The sequence below is a fragment of the Peromyscus californicus genome, unplaced genomic scaffold, assembly GCF_007827085.1.
Source record: "Peromyscus californicus insignis strain IS unplaced genomic scaffold, ASM782708v3 Scaffold_22__1_contigs__length_63687245, whole genome shotgun sequence".
Lineage (NCBI taxonomy): Eukaryota > Metazoa > Chordata > Mammalia > Rodentia > Cricetidae > Peromyscus > Peromyscus californicus.
In genome coordinates, this window is record NW_026294525.1 from 12,770,137 (window position 1) to 12,796,378 (window position 26,242).

General features: G+C 39.6%; 1 protein-coding gene across 5 annotated transcripts in view; it reads right to left on the reverse strand.

Moving 5' to 3' along the window:
* Scaf8 (SR-related CTD associated factor 8) overlaps positions 1 to 26,242 on the reverse strand; it is a 201,323-nt gene that overhangs the window by 141,161 nt on the left and 33,920 nt on the right. For all 5 annotated transcript variants that reach the window (XR_008221172.1, XM_052750918.1, XM_052750916.1 and 2 more), the window contains 7 exons: positions 25,769 to 25,813; positions 17,276 to 17,437; positions 13,462 to 13,615; positions 12,135 to 12,265; positions 8,108 to 8,284; positions 6,221 to 6,300; positions 5,917 to 6,034 (listed from right to left, as the gene is read on the reverse strand). Coding sequence is in view for 4 of the 5 variants with exons in the window: in XM_052750918.1 (XP_052606878.1) it covers positions 5,917 to 6,034; positions 6,221 to 6,300; positions 8,108 to 8,284; positions 12,135 to 12,265; positions 13,462 to 13,615; positions 17,276 to 17,437; positions 25,769 to 25,813 (867 nt within the window). In the remaining variant the exon portion in view is untranslated. The remainder of the gene's footprint in view (positions 1 to 5,916; positions 6,035 to 6,220; positions 6,301 to 8,107; positions 8,285 to 12,134; positions 12,266 to 13,461; positions 13,616 to 17,275; positions 17,438 to 25,768; positions 25,814 to 26,242) is intronic.

A 26,242-nucleotide genomic window follows, 5' to 3' on the forward strand; every position in this document is an offset into this window, starting at 1 on the left:
ATACATTAAGTGAATCTAGAACTACATGATTAATTACTATCAACAAAATACTCTGAAGGTCCAATTAAAACCTTATATTCAAAAACTTAAATCACATATTATATGCCTAGAAGCAAAACCATACCCAAAGTCACTACCAAAATTAGTGACTTAGCAAAACTATCCCCAACTAGGTTCTGCCCCAACTACTTTCTCTAGAATTCATAAAAGTTACAGGAAATACAGTGTGATGTGTAATATTTAAAGTTTTAGTACAAGTTAGGCAAATAAAGACAAACTTAGGGGAACAAGGAATGCCCCCACAGTCCTAAGAAGGAGTACAGACAGTAACAATATATAGTGATGTTGCTAACTTGGTGTTAATAAGTATGACCTGAGTAACAATTTAAATACTGACTTAATTAAAACATGAAGAAACTCAATATGGGAGAAACAATCTGGCAGAAAATCTTCTAGAACATGATCTTACAGGAATCTAGAAGGAGTAAGTTCCTGGTGGTACACAGGCTAAAAACAAAGAAAAGAACAACTACACACCCATGTTCCCTTGTTACAAACTGTTCAGGAACAATCAACTCCCAAAAAGAGAGAACAGCCCACACACCTTAGACATGCAAAAGCAAGATGAAGGGAAAGGGAAAGGCATGAATTCACAAAGAACAGACAGCAGTGAACATGCCACATACTATCCCAGCAGGAAATAACCAGCTCTAGTTAAAGGTTTAAGAAAGTCTATTCACCAGGCATAGGGGTACACGCCTTTAAACCCAGCACCTGGGAGGCAGAGGCAGGCAGGTCTTTGTGAGTTCAAGGCCAGCCTGATATACATAGTCAGTTCTAGGACAGATGGGGCTACATAATGAGATCCTGTCTCAATAAAAAGAAAAAGAAAAAAGAAAGTCTAAGCAATTAAACAGGCAAGCACAGGAGGTTAAGACCTGCTGGTGAGGATAAGCTTTGTGCCTCATGGTGATATTCAACTAGACACTAGCACAAGACCTAGAGAGCTTTGTTCCTGGAAGTCATTAGGAGTCTGGTAGTCACAGTGGTGTCCTCACTGTGTGGGGGGGACCACAGGGCACTTTGGTTCTGCTTCAGTTGCATTGTTCAATAGTCTCCTCAGGCTGTCTTTTTACTGAAACACCATACAGGAAGAGTGTGAAGTATATGCATTAACAGGATACATGGGTCAGAGTAATCCTGGAGCTGACAGCCTTAGGAATTTATATCATCTTAGTATGTATATTTTCCTAAATATACAAGTTTAGAATAAACTAAACGTTCTGTGAATGGTTTACTTCAAGTTCAGAATATAAGGTTCAGTGGGTAAAGGTACCTGCCACCAAGCTTTAGGACCTGGACTCAACCCCTGAAGCTCACACAGTAGGTAGAGCAAGAGAACCAATTCCTGAAAGCTTTCATCTGACCTCACACACGTGCTACCCCAAAATAAAGAAATGAATGAAAATCAAATTAATCAAGGCAGGCAGTGGAGGCACATGCCTTTAAACCCAGCACTTGTGAGACAGAGGCAGGCAGATCTCAGTGAGTTCGAGGACAGCCTATTCTACAGAGTTCCAAGGCAGCAGGTAAGGATAGAGAAACCCAGCCTGAGGGAGGAAAAGGGGAAAATTAGTCCATACTATGCTTTTTACAAAAGTGAACTTACACTGGCTATAATCTGAAATCTATTTTCCCTCCATTTCATTCTCAATGCAAATTACAATGTGATAACATAGAGTTGCTATCTTATATTTGGTTCTTTAATACACCATTACAATAAACAATTTTGATATAAGACTAGGATTTCTATAGTGTTTAAGCTGCATTAAACCAATTGGCATAGTAATCTGTCTACAAGAAAATCGAAAGTATGTTGCTCTTATGAGTGGTACATTTTACAACTAGAAGGAAAGAAGGCATCATAAAATTCAGGGCAGAGTTTTAAGTAACTATTGTTAAGTCCCTCAGTATCTGAGGAACAGGCAGTTTTTGTTTTGTTTCAAAGTTGATAAATATACATTAAGCAAAAGTCAGAACAGACAAATGTCTCCTGAATCACAATAGAATCAAAAGGCAGTCAATAAGTATAGCCTTTGTTTATCTTTTCCTTAACATTATAGTAATGGATGTTTGCCTATGTGTCTGGCTGTACAATATACACATGCAGTGCCCAAGGAGGTCAGAAGAGGGCACTGGATCTCCTGGGACTGGAGTTGCAAATTGTTGGGAGCATTCATGCGGAAGCTGGGAATCTAATCTGGGTCCTCTGGAAGAGCAGCCAGTGCTCTTAATCGCTGAGCATCTCTCAGCCCCATGTAAGTATAATCTTCCAGAATGCATCAACACTAGCTGAAATGCTAAAGTGTTACAGGAACAACACACTCTTGGCCATACGTCAGAAAGGTTTTCATTTATTTCTAAGTTCTACAGTCTGTGTTTAGCCTTCTTTGAGTGCTAGATACTTAAGATATTTAATTTTCTGTTCATGGCTAAGAAAACTCAGAGACGTACACACTCCACAATAATTAAAGCAGAAGAGAAATGCAATAAATAGCATATTCTAGACCCTAATGATGATGGCCAGTTAAAAAAGCAAAACTGCCCTCACTGTACCTGTCAAATCAAAGAACTAGTAAGTGAAAGCACACCAGTGAGGCCGAGAAAAATAAAGGAAACAACCTAGTCACACTCAATCAACCCATTAAGGTATTATCCTGACTTTGGAACAAGAACCTAGAATGTTCCATTTTCTTAAAGGAGTATCAACATTTGAATTTAGTTGGCACAAAGAAGAGTCACAGTATTTAAGTTATATAAAAATTAATTAATTACGTTCTCTCTGTTCCTTTAGTCTCACTTCTATATTTAAAAAAGGACACTGGATTCCACCAAGCCGCAAGTGACATTTTTTTTTTCTGGTATTCATCTGATATAAACATCTTTCTTCAACCACATATTCAAGCAAATCACAATAAAAACAAACAAACAAACAAACCATGGAAAGGCATGGTTAACATCAGCTACCACAGGATTCTTTTAAGACTGGCATCTAACAGTCCTATGTGCCACTGTTAATTATCACCTACACAGGTATCCTTTCCCACTATTTTTTCTATAGAAATGACAGGAAAGTCTGTCAAAGGCTTCTTTGAACTCCACATGCTACACCAACTATATTGACCCAATTCACAAATCTAATAGCTCCACACAATCAATATCTTAAGATGTATTTGACTTTACAAACAGTAATTCATTTCCCACAACGCAGAGGGTCGCCCCTCTCAGAGTTCATCATGTCATCTCTGCTCTTTGCATTTGTTGTTTTGTTTTTGAGATATGGTATATCTACAGAGTCCCGACTGTCCAGGACCCAGCTGTGCAGACCAGGCTGTTCTCTAACTCAGAGATCGCCTGCCTCTGCCTCCTGAGTGCTGACATTAAAGACATGTGCCGCCATGCCTGGCTCCATTACATTCTGAAACCAAGTAAACTATACTACTTCCAACATCACATTGATAGTGCTTCATCATCAGTAGGCTGAATCTTTCAAAGATTGTTTTTAAATCTTACCAGTAACATTTCATCTTGAGGTACAGTTCTGAGACCATCTTTTGACTATCCTAATAATCAGCAAAATCATAAGACTCTAACTTAAAACAACAGAAATCACTCCACTATGATAAGGTTTCTAGTCCTTCATAATTCAGGTCAATTTCTTTTATTAGAAACATAATCTAGTTTTTCAAATGTTCTTAAACCCTTAAAGTGTTTTCCTTCTTATTCCTGGGGCCTGAACCCCACTGCACGCTGCAGCTGTAACTGACCTGCAAGGAACAGGGAAGCACTATCTTAGTTTCGGGGAGTTATATGGATCTAATGTTAGCAAAAGTACTTAATTTTTCTGCAAATCTTATTCTATCTTATTTTGTTAAAGATTTAATTTAAAGCCAAGCATAGTAGCATATGCCTTTAAACCCAGCACTTGGGAATCAAAGGCAGGTGGCTCTCTCTGAGTTCAATGTCAGCCTGGTCCAGATTGTGAATTCTAGGACAGCAGAACAATGTAGTGAGATCCTGCCTTGAAACCACTCCCTCCCTCAAATTATTTATTGTGTGTGTGTGCGCGTGTATGTCCTGGGCTTCTGGGCTTCTGAAGCTGGAGTGACAGGCAGGGAGTTGTGAGCAACCCAACACAGAGTGCCTGTCCTGGATCTCGCTCTGTAGACCAGGCTGGCCTTGAACTCACAGAGATCGCCTGGCTCTGCTGGGATTAAAGGTGTGCACCACCACCGCCTGGCCACTCATTACATCTTGAATCACACAACATACTATATACACCTGTCACCCAGTTTGCAAACTGCTCATTAAGTCTGCCAGTCTCACACTCATCAAACATTTCACACATTAGCAAATGATTGCTTCTCTGTTTCTTACTTTATGACATCTTTTATCACTAGATAAACTTTGGAAAATGGAGACTTAACTCCTATTTCTTCTGATTACTGTATATGGCTAAATTGGGAAACTAATACACAGAGCAACTTTCCATGTCCACAGTACCACCCTGACTTTGCTGCTTCTGCTAAACACTCTGAAGTAAGAGTGACAGAAGGAAACGCAGCGAGTTCTACATACAGCTTCTGTTTGGAGAAAGCAGACCGCGCCCCCCGTCCTTGTCTGTTATCATTGTAGTTACTGTACTGTATGGCTGACTGACACAAACATCCCACACGTTATCTTCTCATATTCTTCAGTATATATATATATATATAACTTTAGCAAACAATATGCCTCTTACTTAGACCAATTCAATCAGAACTAGTTCATCAGATCAGTCCATGTTCATGAGTTCCATCAAGTATCCCTGGAATCTTCCATTTCATACTATTTGCACATATAAGGTCAAGTTCAGGCTCTAACTGTGTCTTAAATTATTCTAAATATCAAAAGTACTGAGGCCTCTTCCTTGTACCCAGAACCCTGTACTTTTAACTCAACTAAAGAGAATATAGAATTAATTTTGCTGTGGGTTTACACAAATGTTTGTACTTCTTTAGAAAAAAGATTACATTACCTAAGGTCAGAACCACTTTTCTGCCCATCGTTATCTGTGTCACTTGCCTAAAAATGTAGTCACACATAAAATATGTTTGTAGGTGGCTTTAAACTCATCCCCGACACCATTTTTAATGATGAGAGCACAGTATGGAGGGGTATCTACAAGTGTTTCTCATGTAAGTCACAGGTAGGTTTATGACAGATTTCATCACTTCTAAAGTCAAACTTTTTTCTCCCGTATTCTAGCATCTCTCAAAATGACATGAGGATGATGCACTATAGACTAAACTTCCTAGTTATGCACAAAATAAAGGTATGCCTTAAAATTGATCAGACATCATTAGCTGTATACTTTGTATTAGATCTTTTATGTCACTACGCTTCAACTTCCCTTAGAGTAAAATGGGAGTCATGGTACCTACTTCATGAAAATTAAGTATAAATATGCCTCTCCTATGTGTAGTAAGATTCCTATCATATGGTACTGGCAGGGAAATTTTTAAAAATTGAAAGATGGTCATCTACTTTGGGCACTACCATCATCAACATAATTGGCATTACCTTCCTAGACAAGGAAGTAGAGCAGAAAGGAGAAAACAGGAAGCTTTAAGAGGTAACTCCAAAACCCACGTCTATCTTCTATTCTCCAGTATCATGAAATTCATTTCTATCACATGGACTCGGTACACTGCCAGAAAACATTTTTTTAATGATAGGAATTGCTACAAAGGTCTTGGGAAGGAAATACCTTAGCAACAAAAGTAACAAACGGCCCCAAAGACCAAGAATGAACACTACCCAAGCGTCCCACAGAATGCCCATTTGCAGAGCACAGTAACTGCAGGTGGCCCAGACCTTCTGAGGCTGCTGCTGCTCCAAGAGCTGCTGTCGAAGGTGCTCCAGGTTCTGCTGCTGCAGCTGCTCTGCAATCTGATGGAAGATGGAGTTGTTCACAGATTCGGAAACATGAGAACTAAAGTGATAAAGAGTGAAGATGCATGTTAAAATGCACGAAAGGTAGTATCAAAGTGAGTATTCAGAGAAAACAACATTATGAAAAGCTCATTCCTTATGAAAAGCTCACTCCAAGTGTCAAGACTGTTACCATCCCACTCAGCACTTAGAACAACAGAGAAAGAAAGAAAAACATAATTCTTACAGTTGAGGAGTAGGAATTTCCTTTTTGGATTCTTCACTGTGCTCAGAATCTTCCCCAAAATCAAATCTATCCATCAACTTCTAGGGAAGGGGAAGAAAAAGACAAATGAGAAAGTGTTTCCACGTGGAAATTACAATGCTCTCTGGGATGTGAAGTAAGGGTACGGTGCCATTTTACATTGTACCATAGTAGAGTGCGGCATTAGGAATGCGTGCTTTTAGAGCACTGGAACATACAGCAGCAGCGCCTTACACAGTCATCCCTGCAGCTTCACTCACTCACTCACTCAGTCACTCAAAGTGTAGTCTGAAAATATGACTGCCATGATTCCTTCAAGAGAAGTCATCATACAGTCTCATTATATTATTGTTTTCTATTTTCACTGTGCCTATTTACTTATAAGCATTATCACAAGTACGTACAGACATTTATACATGGTTTCAGGCTTCTCCAGAGGTGCAGGAATGATCTCCTGAGGACTCGAGGGACGACTTCATCATCACAAACCATTTGGACATAGGCAGTAAAAATACTAAAAGTTTTGTTTTTTGAGACAAGTTTTCTCTGTGTAGCCCTGGCTACCCTGCAACTTGCTCTATAGACCAATCTGGCCTCCAACTCAGAGATCCACCTCCCTGAATGCTGGGATTAAAGGCGTGCGCCACCATGCCCAGCTCACAAAATAATGTTTACAGAAAATGAAGGATTATGGAACTATAACTTAAAAAAACCATCTAGGGTCATAATCAACTGTAAACTAGTCCTAGCAAGAACTCGATGTTAAAATGTGTCTAGCTACTAGGACTAATTAAGATCAATTGGCCAAATGGCTCATTATCCAAGAAATAAAGTCACTACCCAAGAAATCAGTATTGATTTTCTTATGAAAATAATAGTAGCAGGAATAACATACATACACGTTGTGGAATATTAGTTGAAGATGAGTTACATTCATTTATGCTGTGGAACATTTGTTTAATGATGCAAACATGTGTTGCATTCTTTTATGTTGCATTTGTTTAACTCTGTGAAGCTGTGTTATTATGCCTGTCTAAAACACCTAATGGTCTAATAAAGAACTGAACAGCCAATAGCCAGGCAGGAGAATGGTTGGAAAGGGCTAGCAGGCAGAGATTAAGAGAAGAGAGAAGAGGGAGGAACTAGAAAAGAAGGAGAGAGGACACCATGGGCCAGCCATCCAGCCACACAGCCAGACAAGGAGTAAGAAAGAAAGAAAAGATAGACAGAAACAGAAAAAGGTAAAAGCCCAGAGGCAAAAGGTAGACAAAATAATTTAAGAAAAGTTGGCTAGAAATAAGCCTAGCTAAGGCCAGGCACTCTTAAGCAAGAATAAGTCTCCGTGTGATTATCTAGGGGCTAGGTGGTGGGCCCCCAAAGAACAAAGGACAAAGAGTAAAAATAAAACCAACTACACATACACACGCGTTTGTATGTGCATATGTATATACACACATACATACCACTGCTAAGATACACTCTGAACTGACAATCATAAAGAAGATATCACACAAAAAAACTATACACAAAACAGCCTCAATTTTAAAAACCCTATTTTTTCATAGTTAAACCTACACATAAAATATACAATAATGTCAACTACAGAACCTTTTTTCCTTTGAGTTTTCACATACTGATTATTTTATCAGGTCAAATTACAGAACTTCATAAACCACCCAAATCAGCACTTGGGAGGCTGAGGCAGGCAGATTGTATAGTAGAAGCCAACATATGCTACACAAAAAGGTTCTATCAAAAACACACACAACAAAAGTCTGTGGTAAAATACAATGTACAAAGTAGAATCTAAATGCTATGACATAAAGTCTATCAGTTCACATAAACACATCAGGTATTTACAACTACTACCTTGTTGAAAGAGACTCCCTGATCCAAGGGTGTAAGGGAGTTGGCTGCTGCGGCTGCAGCTGTAAGCTGTGCTGTGAGTGCCTGCAACTGAACCACAAGACCAGCATCCAAGGCCTGCAGGATGGAAGGCTGGGGCTTCTGCTGTTGTATCTGTAAGGTTTGTATGAGCTGCTGAAGCTGGAAGGGAAAAAAATAGCATTTTTAGAAACTGAATCTTTATGGATAAACATCTGTAGGCAATAAATTTTATCATCCTAAAGAGAAAGTGTTTTTAATGTGTGGTGGTTTGAATGAGAAATGTTCCAACACATGCAAGTATCTGAACACACAGGCCCCCAATGATGGTGCTGTTTGGGGAGGTTGGGGGTGGGGTGGGGTGGAGACTGGAGACAGGTATTGAGAACTTAGAGCCTCGCCACACTTCCAGCTCATACTCTTCGCTTGTGTTTGCAGTTGAAGATGTGTTCTCTGGGCTTCTTGTGTGCTCTAGATGCCTGTTGCCATGCTTCCCTCATCACTCTGGGTTGTCTCCCTCTGGACATCTGAGCCAAAATAAACTATTCCATAAGTCGCTTTTAGTCATGGTGTTTTAACACAGAAATGAAAATTATTACAGAAGCTGGACAACCTGAGGTCATGAAACTTAATATGCTTTACTGGAAGAACAGAGGCTGGACAGCTGGGGCTGAAAAGTCAGCCCCAATGAAATCGCCTGGGAAGTATTTCCTCAGGGTCAGCACAGAGGCTGTGGACAGCAGGGGCCTGAGACTTCACATCAGGTGGCAAGACAATCTGGCAAATATTATCTCCCACATGGTACTGGTTTTGAATGACTGAAGGGGTCACAAAAGAAGGTAAAAAGCATCACTATGGGAGCTAGAGAGATGGCTCGGCAAGTAAGACCACTGGCTGCTCTTCCAGAGGACCCAGGTTCAATTCCTGGCACACATATGGTAGTTCACAACCATCTATAACTCTAGTCCTGGGGATCCGACACCGTTTCCTGGCCTCTGTGAGTACTAGGCAAGAATGTGGTGCACAAATATTTAGGAAAAACACCCATACACATAAAATAAAAATAAACAGAATGAAGAGTGGCACTATGCATCAGGGTCAGAGTCCCTGAAGCCAGGAAAGGTCATTGGCAAAGGTGCAGCCTCAGTTGCAGTGGTGACCCCAGCATACTGGAGATGCCAGGACTGTGGAAAGTCCACTCGGGACAGAAGCACGTGTGAGGTGGAGCTGGCTTGAGCCCGAGACAAGCTGTGCATGTGCTGTGAGTGGCAGAGACAGAGAAATGGGACTGCTCAACACTCTGGAGTCAGCCCAGCTCATGAGTCAGATACGGAGCTTTTTTCACACTGTTGGATATTGGTTTTAGTTTGATTTGACTGTAACTGTGCTCTGATTCTTCCTTCATGGAACAAGAAAGTATGCAATGTGTTTTGGAGTTTATAGGAGCCCACAATGAAAGGACTTTCGGATTTTTAAAGACTGTGGAACTGTTGAAGTTGTAGTGTGTTTTATATTATGACTTAATGTAAGATTTGATGAACCAACAAAGGGAAAGTCACAGTTTAAGTGGTGTTTGTTGTGTCAAAGTTAACAAGGGATAGAATGTTATAGTTAGATTTCAGGTGTCAACTTGACATAAACCTACCTAATTTCACTTGGGAAGAGGGAACCTCACTAGAAGAACTACCTCAGTCAGATTGGCCTATGGTCATGTCTTAGCAATATTTTCTTTCTTTTTTTCTTTTTCTTTTTGGTTTCCTCAAGACAGTTTCTCTGTGTAGCTTTTGGAGCCTGTCTTGGAACTCACTTTGTAGACCACGCTGGCCTCAAACTCACAGGGATTCACCTGCCTCTGCCTCCTGAGTACTGGGATTAAAGGCGTGCGCCACCACTGCCCGGCCAGCAGCAACATTTTAACTAGTAATTAAGTAGGACAACCCAGGTCACTGTGGGTGGTGTCATCCCTAGGTAACAGGGCCTGGGATAAGTATAAGGAAGGTAGCAGACCGTGAGTTGGGAACCTCTACGGTCTCTAATTCCAGGTTGGAAGTGTAAGGCAAAAGAACCCTACCCTCCCAAGTTGCTTCAGTCAGGGTTTACCACAGCAGGAGAGTGGATAAGTGGGTAGCAGCACCTAAGTCGTTGAAGAGCCTGGCCTGCTTTTAGAAAGTCATGAATATTACACACGAAACAGTCACACTGTAACAGCAGAACAAAGAACTCCTCACAGACTGGATGCTTTCACTAAGCTTCTCATCACTCTTCAATTAATTCCACAAGGGCTAAGCCCTGACCAGGACAACAGCTTTTATATCAATCAGCTTTACTATCTGAGAACACATTTTCTGAAAACAGGAGAGAAATCTATTCAACAGGGAGTCTGAGACTTAACAAATGTGTCACAAATGATGAATAGAGCAAACTACAATTGCAGCAATACCTATTCCTGTTCTTCCACCATCTTTAAGAAACAAAACAAAGCATGAGATTGAAAAAAATGGCTCAGTGGTAGCACCTGCCACACTTCCAGTACTCAGGTTTGGTTCCCAGCATCCACGTCAGGCAGGTCACAACCACCTGTAGCATTCAGTGTCCTCTTCTGGCCTCCAGATACACACATAAGTAAAATAATAAAATAAAATCTTAAAAAACACAACAAAGGGGCTAGAGAGATGGCTTAGAGGTTAAGAGCACTGACTCTTCTTCCAGAGGACCCCGAGTTCAATTCCCAGCACCCACATGGCAGCTCATACCTGTCTGTAACTCTAGTTTCAGGGGACCCCGACACCCATGGCAAAAACACAAATGCACATAAATAAAATAAAAATAAAAATATATTAAAACAACAACAACAAAACAAAAACACTTAAGAGAGCTAGTGAGGTATCTCTGTGGGGAAAGGTGCTTGCTTTCAAGCCTGATGACCTGGGTTTACTCAAACTCCAGGAACCACATGGTAGAAGTGAATCAATCCATGCAGGTTGTGGCCTCCACACACTTAGGTGCATGCACACAGAAACATACAATAACAAAATCTTTACGATTTTGTAAGAAGTCCCTCGTGCACACAATCCAGGTTGAAGTTGAAGCATTAACCCTTTAATAGTTCCATATATAGCTGAGTGAGGAGTAAGCTGTTAACTAATACTCTATAGGAAAGGAGGGCAGTTATAGTTGACAATGATTATTTTAATCATATCCAGTAAAGAAGATTTGACTGTTCACAACAAAAAGAATCAATGGCTGAGGTAGTAAATATACCATTCACCCCAATCTGAACATTACAAATTTTATATTGCATTGAATATCGTATTACTGCTTCATAAACACACAATTACATTGTTAATAAAATAAAAACCACATAGTATAGTTTTTACAATTTATAAGTCAATAAAGATTAGAAAAATGAAAATGGAAAAGCTATTACTAACAGCTAGTAAATAATCTCAGATCTTAAAACAGCAATATTAGGAAACAACCTGGAGTCACACAATTATCAAAACAATATAATATAGTAGAAAAAAAACAACATAAACATGACCTTACCACCAAGGTCAACAATGACTCTACAGCACTTGAATGAAGGGAGCAACACAGGAAGAGAGGGGAAACAAGCTTGCCCTACCCTCCTTCACACATCCCTCCGACATCTCCAATCCCCCAAGAGCACTGTTCAAATCCCCACAGCAGTAACTCTCTCTCCAATGACTTCCTAGTCTAGTGGTTCCTACTACAATGACAACAGGAAGCACCCTGGTTTATCAGTGGGATAGCAATGGCACCTAACAAGGGTTGGCCCAAGCTATGTGCTACTGCAGTATTCTGATACAGAAAAAACTTCCCAGAGAACAAACCTCAAAGACAAGATAATGTTCACGATGAATTACTGAGTGAAAACTACAAGTCACAAGTGTAACTCACCAGTCACACATGCAGTGTTCCCATTGGTAAACAGAAAGGACAAGGAAAATTGAAGGTAGTCTGTTAAGGACTCAACAGGAGGACTGCTCACCTGCTGACCTTGAGGACTCTGTAAGATCTGAGCAACGGCTGCCAGTGTGTCTGTGTTTGTTATCTGAGACACCCATGGATCAGGTAAGCCTTGGACCACATTGGCTGGAGTAACAGGTGTCACAGGGGTTCCTTTTGGAAAAGACATCACACACACACCCAAAAAGTAAGTAAATAATACATGAAGAGGTAAAAGGATGCATTCAGTTAATATATAAAATATAATCAAATAGTTTATTTTCACTTTATTGCCTCCATCTTGAAAATCACCAAAAGCCTTTATGTAATTAGTTTTACAAACAGGCAGGAAACCTCCACCTACGCCCATGGGATCTGCCCGTACCTGTCTTAATTAAACAAACTAAGCTACCATTTTAATGAAGCCTGTCATCAAAGGTTAATAACAGAAAATTCTTCCATTTGTTTTTGTTTGTCTGTTTTTGGAGATAGGGTTTCTCTATGTAGCCTTGGTTGTCCTGCAACTCACTCTATAGACCAGGCTGGCCTCCAACAAACAGAGATCCACCTATCTCTGCCTCCTAAGTAATGGGATTAAAGGGGTGCATGACCAGGCCCAGCTCAGAAAATACTTTAACAGGAGAAAATAACAAACCTACAATTCTTCCTGAGAAAAGTTATGAGTTTATGTAAGATACAACCATGTTTTGTTCAAAACTAGGTTACACAAAGAAATCTGTTCATAGACAGGTGTACAACAAAAGCTAAGTACCAAAAAGTTAACAAATGTTGGGTTCAGAATAAAACTGAAAATATCACTTAGATGTTTCAAGAACATCAAATTTTGAGATAATTACATTAAAGCAATCTTGGCTTTATTAAGCAGTATTTTGGGTTCTTCTTAAAAATTACGTCCCCCAAATTTCCTGTAAACATCAAATTAAGTTATCCACAAGATTAAGGAGTTACAAACACTGAGAACTGGGGGTGTGGCTCAGTGGAAGAGTGCTGGCCTAGCATATGCGGAGCCCAGAGTCAACCCCTGGGAGTACACAACAAAACAAAAATAAACTGTAATCAACACCTCTTCCAAAATGGATGTTTCTGGTAATTGAAGAAAAAGAAAATCAATTTTTCAAATTGTTTTCTAAATTTTAGATTAATAGCAAAATTAATTTCATTTCACAATCTCAAAGAGACACACCTGCCTTTGTTTCCCCAGTATAAGGATTCAACCACATTCAGCCTCTAGGTCACTTTCTTTCAACTATGTAATGATGGACAAGCTGCTCCACACTGGTACCTTGTCTGTCACTCACAGAGATGACAGGGTAAGGAGCAGGACTTGAGTCTGCACTACAGGTACATACCTGGAGTATTGCTCATCGCTGCAGTGGTGCTGGCCAAAACTGGAGTGACAACTGGGGGAGGGATCCCTGCTGCCATATCCAGAAGAGGCTGGATAATCTCACTCTTAAAAACATTATTCTTCTGCCACAAGTTTAATACTCTCACTATTTTACTCTAGAAGAACAGAGAAAAATAACACTCAATTTTTTGCTTTCAAAACATTAGCACAACTCAATTCACACAGTATTTGAACATAGGATGTAAAAGAGATTAAAGTATTTCTATGGTAAATTCTGTGTCAAAAATTGTTTTCAACTATTCTGTATGTTCTAACATTTTCTGCTTTCAAAATCTTAGCACTCATTTCACATAGATTATTCAGGCATACAATGTAAAGAGAGATTAAAATGCTTCTATGGTAAATTTCAACCTGAAATTGTTTTTAACCATTCTGCAATTCCTAGCTTTAGGCAATAAGAGAAGTTACTTCTGACATCTCCACAAGATAAATGAAAGTCATACTTAGCGTAAGCAGGGTGACAACTAGGCTCCACTTTCTATGCATGTCAATTCACATGAGACTGATCACACAGCCGCCTACACAACTGCCCTACAACGCCCCGTTTTGGGTCCCAGGATCAAATGAAGGTCCCTCGGCCAAAAGGAAGCACCTTACTCACTGAGCTGTCATCTGCCCTGCTTGCCCTGCTCAGAGAACTCTGACGCAGAGGCGGACTCTATCTCAGTATCATGCGTACACACACATAAAGGTGAATTTAACCCTGACTCATAAAATGCTTACCTTCTGAACTAGCAAGTAACTTCAGGACAAAGTCCTCATCTAATGTGACTCTTAACAAATTTCATTTTATAAGCTATTTAAATAACCTTAGAGAGGGCATTTCTTCACTTAAGAAATGTAGCTCAGCGCCTGTGTTCAGCATGTTTCCCTGACCAAAAGAAAAAGGACAATTTACCAAATTCAATTCCTGCCTAAGAAATTTGCCATAAATGTACTTTAAACCCACAACAATAGATATCTCTGCACACAGTCTGAGGCACAGCCTCTCCTCTGATCTTTTGTCACTGTTCCTACCTACTCGCTCCCTAGATGGATAAAGCCAACACCCCACTAGCATTATTACTTAATTTGGCCCTTGGGGTAAGAATTATGTTCTATATCAATAATGCTCTACATTATTTGATGACTTAGAATAATCTGAGTCCTTTACCACTTGGCAAAAATAAATAAATGAAATCTGCACCTTCTCCATCGTTTGTCTCTTTCCGAGAGGCCCTTTGACGGCAGCTGCGCATCCCATTTATTCTCTCAAAGAATCTCAACCCGCTCCTACAGCTATGTCACGCTGTGTTTTAACCTCACCCTGTCTGGGTTTCTCAAGTATTCAGAGTAAGTCCACTTTGGGTGAGGTCCATGCAGTCATGTCACATTTAGGCAGTTTCTGTAAAATTCATGACCTGTGTGCTTGACATTTCTCATTCACTTGGTCCTAGGCCAACTGTGTCAATAAATTTTACAAACATTTAAACCCCCAGTTTCATCAATTACAAAATGAGACTGTAACTGATTTTTTTGTTGTTTTTTTCCTGAACTGTGACTGTAACCAAGGGTTCAGGTGCTAGCATGTGCAGACCTTAGCCATAAACCCTTAGGGCAAAGCTACAGGATATCATCAGTCACAGCTCTACTTCAGCTTACTTTGAATCCTCACCTTTCTCCAACAGAGTTCCCATGAAATCCCAACTTAGTCCTCAAATTCTATTGGCTCAATTGCTGCTGATCTCTTATTCAGTGTGATACAAACTTGAAAAGACTGGGTTACACAGATCTCTATGTCACACTCTGGGGAGCACAGAGATTCCTACTTAGTCTCCTTGGTCAAAGGACTGCTTACAGATCCTGGAAACTTCAGGTCTGCAGGCAGAAGTACATGCCCAACGAAGAAGAATGTTCCAAAATGTTTTACCATACTTTTCCTTAACCTTAAAGGTTTTTCTACCATTTTTTAAAAAAATAAACATTAATTAAACCCGCTTCTTGAAATAAATAACAATCACCCAAACCCATACTAAGACTAGTAAAAGCTATCCCCTCATGTCAGCACAGAACAATCTGAATCACAACTATTTAATATAAAGGTTCTATAACCAAGAACCACCAATCACTATTCTAAGGCAATTTGTTACATTAAGAAAAATAACTTAAACTAGAGGCTACTGTTAAGCACTGGAAAAGAAAACAATAATTAAATAGTATTTTATAAGATAAAAATAATTTTAAAAGTAAACATTTGGTTCACTCTAACATGCAGGTTACATTAAATGTGTAAAATACTGTATTTCAAATGATGCATAAGAAAAATAAAAATTATACAGCTGGAAGGTGGTGGCACATGCCTTTAATCTTGTCTCAAAAAAAAAAAAAAAAAAAAACGCAAGGAAGGAAGGAAAGAGGGAAGAAGGGAGGGAGGGAAGGAAGGACACTTCTAGCCTTCTGATTCAACTCCTGCCTCTGCACAGTGAGGGCACTCAGAAAGAACCAGGCATTCTTTTGGCTTATATGAACATTTCTCAGTGTCTGATACTCAGGTTCTTCAAAATAACAATCCCAGCAACATCATTCTGTGTCTCTATATACAGAGTCAACTCCTTTATTACTGAGATTTCAGATTCATGTAATCTTTCCTCATACAGTTTTTAAAATACCTTACTCAATAAAGACTATCCTGAGAGGTGTTAGTCATGAAACCTACAAGATTAAGACTGATTTTGTAACTGTCAGAAATTCAAGTTCCAATCAGCATGATTTCTAAATAAGTTGTTACTACTTACTATTTCAAATTAATGATTTTACATGGAATTCTACTTTAAGAACTCATTAAGATGGGTGCCTGAAAATATGAAACATTCTTTAGGACTACTAGCTAGGCTTACCACAATACCAAAATAACTAAAACAATATACAAGAGCTTCTAGGAATTATATCTAAGAATATTTACAAAAAATATGCTATAACAAATTTATCCCCACCCATAATAATGATGTTTAAAACTTAAGACACGATGGTGATTAAAAATGAAACTACCCAATCTTGTAAGCTTTAGATTTCAGATTCTTCCTTATAACAACCCTCACCCAGTCTCCTCTCTTTTTAATGTGTTTATCAGAGAGACAGAAGAGGGTGCTGAATCATGACATGGCTCTGATAGAGAAGTAAATGCTCATAATAACTGAACTATCTCCAGCCCTGTTCACACACTCATAACCTTTTCCTAATTTAAAAACAGAAAGAAAAAAATATCACTTCCAAATCAGCATTTAACTTAAGTAACTTTCTTAATTACTTAGTAATGTTAAAGGGATATGAAGGAAACATCTCCCTTTATTCTTAGCTCTGGATTCTTTACCTGCTGATTACAGACATACACTAAAATCTGAGTGTTGGTCTTTAGCACTTACAAAACTGTAACAGAATTTTGATATGTACTTTTCTATAAACTGCTTGGCAGATCCATTTTCCACAAAACTGAATAGTAAATATCAATTCAAATACCCACAATTCTCTACTGATTACATGCATGACTCAATGTCTAATATAATTTCAAAGTATTTCTGTAGCCAATTTCTTTTACAGTTGCTTCAATAAATTAAAAAGTAGCAAAAGCAACTACCTCTTTCTACTCTCTAAACATTCTAAGAGTAAATATTAGAATTCAGAGTGACAGAGTAAATGACAACACAAGGTCATATAATAAGATAATCTAAGACTCTAAGAAAAAGAGTAACGTCTCCTTTAACGAAACAATATCATACCTTGTCATCCCCAGGGCAACGATATAAATTCTGGAAAGTGCTAATGATGTTATTACTAAATCTGGGTGCAAACACATCCTTTTCTTGACCGAACTGATGCCGGGATTGTCGCACAATGGAGTCAATAACATACAGTCCAGGTACCTTGTATTCTGGTTTACACTGATGAGAAAAGAGTAAAAGGGAAGGAAACAAACAGTTTGTAAAACCCTTGAGAGACAAAAACAGTATAAACCCTATTCAAAGAAAAACACTGTTCATGCTGTCATCAATACCAGACTTTGCCTAGTCCTTACCATTCATCTCTGGAATGGCACCTTAAAGAAGAGACTCTACTTTGGCTATTCAATGCACTCAGGTCAACTGTCACTCACCCAAATTCCAAACTAACACTGCCTGATTTCAATGACTGAAAACAATCTGATAAAGAAGACATTATAAAAAAAATTATTTAATGATTTTGAAAAGCTGTAACAATGGAAGCAAAATCAGGAAAATATTAGAAAATGCTCTGCAAGCATGCACTAGACTCCACCTGAACATCACACTTCTGTATCATTAAAAAACAAGTCAAACAGCCAGTTGTACCACGCTAAATATATCCAGCCCAAAGTTTAACTGTCTCAAATACCTTGTCTATAGAGGAACATGACACTACCACCACAAATACTCTGGGAAAATTGCTAACACTGAAACATGCAAGTATTCACACTATCCCAACGGGTCACTGTCTTCTAACTTACTTGTCTATAATTTATTTTGTGAACTACAAGGCTCTCTACTTCTTAGCACAGGGGTTCCGAGCTTATGTACTTGGAATCCAGCTTTCTACTCTAAAACAAGAAACCCAGGAAAACTTGGCTTTCTTGTCTTATTTACTCTATGCGCATGATGAGTTATGTGCATGTATGGATGTGCACCACCTGCAGGAATGAGAAGAGGCCATCAGATCCCCTGGAAATGGAGTTATAAATGGCTGTAAGCTGCCATCAAGGAGCTGGAAATAGCATCCAGGTCCTCTGCAAGAACAACTGCAGCCACTGAGCCATCTCCACAGCCCCAAGAAAACTTGCACATCCTTACACACAGGCAAAATTCTCATACTGGCATCTGTAGCTATCATCAGTCACAGGGTTGTCTGACAAAGAACCCTTTGGGCAAGTTCAGCACCATTCTCTGCAATATTAAACATATTCACTCAATAATTCCACTCAAACTTGAACTTCTACTTTCGTGCATTAAAAGTCACCAGTAAGGAAAATAAAATTGGAAAACACAAGTGACTGAATCTGCAAGTAAATGAATGATACTGCAGTGGCTACCCCATGATACAGTTAGGGTGACACCATGTGAGTAATTTTTCTTTTTATCTGAAAAGCTGGTCTATGAATGGATGATTTCAGTGGTTCTAATAGCAAAATCTGTAATTTACAGACTGCATAGTAAGTTCAAAATCTAAAGGACGGGCAAATAGCTTAGTAGGTAAGAGTGCATGCTATTTATACATGAGTCCCTGAGTTCAAATCCCTAGCACTCAGGTAAAACAGCTGGGTGTGGCTACATGCACATGTGTTCCTGTCACCCCAGTGAAGACTGGGAAGTTACTAACCCTCCTCCTCTTCACAGTCAAAGGACATGGGTTACACTGTAAAGACACAAGAGATGATGGGCTAGGAAGATACCTCAGTTGGAAAAGTGCTTCTGCACAAGAATGAAGACTGAGTTCAACCCCAGCATCTCTAATCCTAGAGGTGGGAAGATGGAGACAAGCAGATCCCTTGGACTCAGTAGCCAGTCAGCTATCCTGGTCAGTAAGCCCCAGGTCCCAGGGACAGACCCACTGACAAAACAAGGTGGATGGCTCAGGAGGAAAACACGTGTGCACACATATACACACTCATGGGTGGATGGATGGATGGAGGGCGAGATGAAAGGTGACCAATCTTTACTGATGTAAAATGTCACTGATGGATGATGGGAGATGAAACCTGACATTAAAAATCTTTAAGATTCTAGTGGCCAGGGGTGGCAGCACATGTCTTTCATCCCAGCACTCAGGAGGCAGAAAGAGGCATGCAGCTCTCCATGAGTTCCAGGCCAGTCAGAACTACAATGAGACCCTGTGAACCACCATCATTCCCACCACCTCACAAAATAATCCTAGTGATTGCTAGAGGAGATACACTTCTTCAGTGATGAACCCCTTAGTAAGGTGTTCACATCCATCCTCGCACATGTAACTGTAACGAAACCAACCCGTCACCAAAAGGAAGAGGCATGATAGGGCTCAGAGTGAGGGTTTTTGCCACCAAGCCCAATGACCGACCTGAGCTTGATCCCTGGGACCTGCATGGTAGAAGACAATGGATTCCCCTAAGCTGCCCTTTGACCTCCACACATGCATCATGGATGGGTGCTCACCTCCACTAAATAAATAAACATTTAGAAAATTTTTAAAAAGAAAGTAGGAAGACTTATTGGGAAGAGGAAGGATATCAGCAGGAGTGGGGGAGGGCCAAAAGGATCAGAGTACATTATGTACATTGATATACATGTGTGAAAATACCATCATGAAATCCACTTCATGTGTAACCAATACATGCTAATGAAAACTTAAAAAAAAAAATGAGGTTTTAGGAATTTGTGTATGTGGTACGGCAAGCATGTGTCATATACCCCTAAAAATGGGAACTCAGTGTGGTTAACCTCCATGGTCAACTTCAGGAGACTGAGACTCACCATGAAAACAGACTTCTCCGATCACGGCTGTGAGGGAGCTTCTAGACTGGGTTGAGCTGGGAAGACTAGCCCTAAGTGTGAGCAACATGGTCCTATGTGCTTAGGTTCCAGACTCAATAAAAAGGAGGAGACAGAGTGCCAACGTTCATCTCTCTCTGAGCCCAACTGTCTCAGGCTCCTGCCTCGTGCCTCCCAGCATGGTGGACTATAAGCCAGAACTGTCCCCTCCCTAGGATGCTGCTGTCAGGTATGTGACAAGCACCTGCTACCCCTATACCTGCACTGACACATGGTGACTGTCAGCAAGGCTGCAACTACTGACAGGGCTCTGGAACACTTCCGTCCAGGTGATAAAAACACTGATTTTTAAAAAAAAAAATGGCACCAGGTATTACAATAGCGACAGAACTCCTATTTTCCTGAGGATTTTTTTACCTTGTTTTTCCCCCCTTTTTATTAGTGGAGTATATGAAATGTTTCCATAATCTTGTTTAGGTAACTGCAAAACCTGGAAAGACTGCTCCTGCTACAGATGGATAATATTGTCATTAATGGTCTGTACACACACAAACACAACTACTCACCCACACCCTCTAACATCTGTGCTATAAAACTTGAATTTGGGGCAACTTCAGCTGTCCTGTTAATTTTGGAAATTTACCATGCTGAGTTAACACGGTACACAAATTAATAGCTTAGTCTAAAAACATTAAACTTAAAATTTTCATTTGTAAAAGAATAACACACTATACTAAATATAAAGGGATTGTCCATGTGGAATTGGCTACAGAAACTAATATTCTGTAAATAATTAAAATCGTAAATAATTAAAATCAGAATTCATACTTCTTGTAACATGAAACAAGGACAAAACGAAGTCTGATTGTGTCACATGGGCAGAGAAAATGCAAGAGATTAAGAAGAGGCAGCTGGCTTTAGTTTGATTGCAAGAAATGAGTGGCAATTAAACAAGTCTTGCGCCAGGCCTTTAATCCCAGCACTCAGGAGGCAGAGCCAGGCGGATTTCTGTGAGTTCGAGGCCAGCCTGGGCTACCAAGTGAGTTCCAGGAAAGGCGCAAAGATACACAGAGAAACCCTGTCTCGAAAAATCAAAAAAAAAAAAAAAGTCTTGCCCTTACAAAAACACAGCCGTGTATACAGCAACGTTCTGGGTATGTCCATATGTACTTCATAACAAAAAGTAAAACATTGGGCAAAAGCATCTCATCATAATCAAGAAGGGCAAATTGTATCTAAAATATAAACTGAAGTAGTGTAGCATTTAAAACTTACCTAAAATATCTTAGGGCAAAGAACTGTTAGTAAAAAGTACATATGGACAGAAACCTCGGGAAGTGAACTCCTTTCAAATTCCCTGTGCCTAAATGCCCAGGTCCTTGTGCACCCACCCTAGGGTAAAGAGTATATATGCGATCAATATCCATTGTCAATGAGACTGGAGACAATACATAAAAATGTACATATTTAAATGGGAGAACAATGGTAACTATGACAAGTTTTTCAAAAGTCTCTGCCATTCTTTCAGAGAAAATAGCAAAAGGTGGAAAAATAAAAGTAGCAAAGGGTGACCAACTCCTTTAGCTTCACTTTACAACAGATACTTGGAGGCTGGGGGGATGATGGCTCAGCAGTTAAGAACCCACACTGCTCCTGCAGAGGACCAGAGTTCTGGTTCCTGTACCCACATCTGCTGGCTCACAACTGCCTGTAAGTGGTGCTCTAGGAGATCCAATGCCGCTGGACTCCAAAGGCACCTGTACAAGTGTGGCATACAGAAACAGAGACACACACATACACACGTACACATAATTAAAAAATAAAAACAGGTACTTGTTGGAAGGGATCAAGGTTTCTAGAAAAAAAAAATTATGGTAGTACCAAGAGTATTTGTGATAATTTTTATTTATTTTCCATATCTGCTTCATAAAAATGACAACAAATGAATCTCTTCTATTACTGACATAATGCAATAGAAAATTTAAAGGTTAATAAAGGCCAAGTTTCCAACTTAGTAACAGCTAATTGAGAGGACATTATCAGAACGTAGAGAGATCACATGTTCTGCAAACCTATGGCAGTTAATAGTAGCCACAACAGCACCGATACAGCTCACTAAAACAGAGCATCCAGACTGCATTAAAATAAACAATGCTGAGTGGTTAACATCTAGTCCTATCTGAGTATATGAAACAAAAAAATTTGTAGTAGAAACCATACAAAACAGTAGGCTTCACAAGGACAAAAAGGGTCTCTGATTCAAAACTAATTTTGTGATTCATGATAACTAATGTAGGTTGACTTTAATAATACAAACAGGGTTAGTGTAAGATAGAGCTGACCCAAATAGTACCGCTAAAACCTGTAATTCTTCAATGTCTATAGTTCTAGTCTTGGCTTCAGTCTTATAAAAAGTACACAAGATGGGCAGCTGGCTTAGCCGGTAAATGTCCCGCCATGAAGCTTTGCTGAGCTGAGTCTGATCTCCAGGACCCACATGGTTAAAGAACTGACTCCTAGCCAGGCAGTGGTGGTGCACACCTTTAACCCAGCACTCAGGAGGCAGAGCCAGATGTATTTCTGAGAGTTCGAGGCCAGTCTGGTCTACAGAGTGAGATCTAGGACAGGCTCCAAAACTACACAGAGAAACCCTGTCACGAAAAACCAAAAAAAAAAGAACTAACTCCTGTGAGTTTCCTCATCTTCACCTGTGGCATGACACATGCACATGCCTCCCTTCATACACACACACACACACATATGTAAGTACACAATGTTGTAGAATAGTCCTTTTGTAAAGATGTGTTGCTCTCACTGTTAATGAAAAAGCAGACTGGACAATGGCTACACGGGATTTTTGGGGCACAGAGACTGCTGGGAAGCAGTGAGGAGTAGGAGGAGATGCTAGCCAGATGGGAAAGCAGCAGCACAGACAGGAGGTGAGCGAGCCTGGGTCAGCACACAGGTGAATAGAAATGGTTAACGTAAGCTGTAAGAGCCATCTAAACACAAGCCTACGCTATCGGCTGAGCCTTTACAATTAGTAAGTCTGTGTGGTTATTTGGCCAGAAGGACAGCTGGTCATGGTCCTGACAAAAAAAAAAAAAAAAAAAAAAAACAAACAAAACTCTGCCTACAGCATAACTTCAAACAAAAGCAGAGAATTATCAGAACATAGATTGTTTTCTGGCTGCATTCATTACATCAAAAGCTAGAAGCCCAAGTATTCTAAGCAGTGGTCCTTCAAGAAGTCAGTTTTTAGCCAGGCAGTGGTAGCACACACCTTTAATTCCAACACTGCGGAGGCAGAGGCAGGTGTATCTCTGTGAGTTTGAGGCCAGCCTGGTCTACAGAGTGAGATCCAGGACAGCCAGGACTGTTACACAGGGAAACCCTGTCTTCAAAATGACCTCCACTCCCCAAAACAGTCAGTTTTAATGTTAATTTTTTCATTTCTCACCATCATCCATCATTCCATCTATAAAATTTTAATGACTAACACATGGGACCATAGATAACATTATCAAGCTGTTACACACTTATCCCTTACTTGTATTATTTGTTTACAGTCACTAAAATTGCACTTTACAGTTTGACTTTCTTTAAAAGTATACTTATCTTTATCTAAACTTCTTAATCCCAAAATATGTTTAAGCAGTATTTTATGGAGAAAACAAAGTTTTAAAAAGAGGGAAAGCGGGCAGAGAGATGGCTCAGTGCTTAGGAGCATACACTGCCCTTCAGAGGACCTGGGTTTGATTCCTAGCACCCATCTGACAGCTCGCAATTGTCTACAGCCGTTGTTCCAGGAAATGTGGTATCTTCTTCTGCCCACTAAGAACACCAACCACACCTGTACACACACTTACATACATGCAAGCAAAACACTCATACACATAAAAATAATAAATAAAATTTTAATTTAATTTTTAATTTTTATTTTTTGGTTTTTGTGAGATGAAGTCTCTGCATAGCCCTGGCTGTCCCAGAACTCACTATGATGCTGGCCTTGGATTCACAAAGATCCTCCTGCCTCTGCCTCCTAAATGCTGGGATTAAAGATGTGCACCACCAACCCTGTCTATATTCATCTTTGTTAAAAGTGGGTTGGAATCAAAAACAGGTTAGATCAATTATTCAAGACAACTGAGTTTAGAGACACAGAAGACATACTTTGACCCCTTCACCTTCTGTGGTACACTGCAAACCTGCTAAATGTTGATGCCAAGTACAAGTAAGTGACGTCTCTGTCCTAAAGCATGAGTCTTAAACACACCTGCCAGAACCCGGCATCAACAGAATGCCGATCCTAAGTGCGAGGACCAAGAACAATGACCGGTCACCTACACTCCTGATAAAGACAGGAGACCTAAGTGTGTCTGGCACAAGCTAAAGTCGTCTGAGAAGAGGGAGCCTCCACTACACCAAGCTGTGGGCCAGCCTACAGGGCATCCTCTTAATTAGTGATTGATGTGGAGGGCCCAGCCCATTCTGGGTAGGACCACCCCTGGTCTGGTGTGGTGGTCTTGGGTTCTATAAGTAAGCAGAGTGAGCAAGCCAGTAAGAAGCACCCCTCCATGGTCTCTGCGTCAGCTCCTGTCTCCAGGTTCATGTCCAGGTTCAGTTCCTGCCCTGGCTTCCCTCAACAAACTGTGATTCAAGATACGTAAGCCAAATAAACCCTTTCCTCCCTAAATTGCTCTTGGTCAGGGTGTTTCATCAGAGCAATAATAACCCTAACTAAGACAGTAAGCAAGACTGCTATTTTCAACTTTATTTGCCTTGGTTCCCCTGGATAAAGTCTACAAAATAAAATGTAGCAGCACTGTTGAATACATTAATGGCTCAGACAAAATGAATGAGGGGAACAAAAATAATTAGGAGACAATATTTTAATCCATATTTTACATATATACAGAGTTGCTTTCTAAGCATACAGCTTAAAATGAATAGTGAGAATCTCCTTAAAGGCCATACGCAGCAACAATTTGTAACATTTGAAAAATCAATCATAATGACATAACTGTTTTCAAGAAACAAAACAAACTTAGCAAAAGTATCTTCCTAAAGGTTAACATTTTGAGACTTATCAAATCAACACTTTCATTTTATTTTTCAATAAAAAAATAAAGCAACTAGAGTTTTTTTTTTTTTTTTTGTCTTAACAAAGAAGCTGCAATAGTCCAGATGGGCATCTACTTGGCTAAGCCAACCATGAACCTGGGTAGTGTCAGGGACTACACTACACACCTGTGTGAATGCATAATCCTATTTTACAAAGGGCTGGAGATGGAACACAGAGCAACTGGTATGCTACGCCAGCAATCCACCCACAGAACTACATCTGCAACACTTGGGAATTTCTTTTTAACAGTCCATCAAAACTTCAACTCAAGTATTTGACTTAAAGGAGAACATAAGGAGTTGGAGGATGGCTCAGTGGTTAAGAGTACTTGCTGCTTTTGCAGAGGACCTGAGTTCAATTCTCAGCACAAAAATGGTCACTCACAACCATCTCTAACTCAAGTTCTAGGGGACCCAGCACATACTTGGTGCACATACATAATGCAGGCGCACATACATAATGTAGGTAAAACACTCATACACATAAAAAGTATTCTTTAAAAGTTAAATCACATGCTTAAAAATAAATTAATAAATAATGAATGAGAACACAAGCATCAATACGAAACTACAGCATATTTAGCCTAAGTAGTAAAGAGTACATGTACTTACTTTCTGAATGAATTTCTCGACACTTTGTACCACGTGTTTATAGAACTGTAAGAAAAGAGAAAGTGTGATTCCCAAATTAGTTTGCACAGGTAAGAATTTTCTGCTGACCACAGGCTTCAGAACGGCTCCAAAGGTCTATTAAAATAAATTTTAGACAAAACTTTCATGATTTGCATCATTCACCTTTATAGGAAACTAGCCATTACATTTAATTCTTTAAGTAATTCTTTGAAGCACATATGTATGAATGTATCTAAAGTGTATTATGATACTTCCAACATCTTTATGAAAGCACACTTTGGCAAACTGTATTAACAGCAAAATATTGTACACTGACAAATGTTTTTTTCCAGAGAGGAAAAATGTAACAATGTCCTACAGTCTCATTTTAACACCTAAATCAAGGAAAATACTAGAAAAAGCAAGCAACTCTACCATCAGCAGTACATTTACTAATGTGAGAATCTGTTTCAA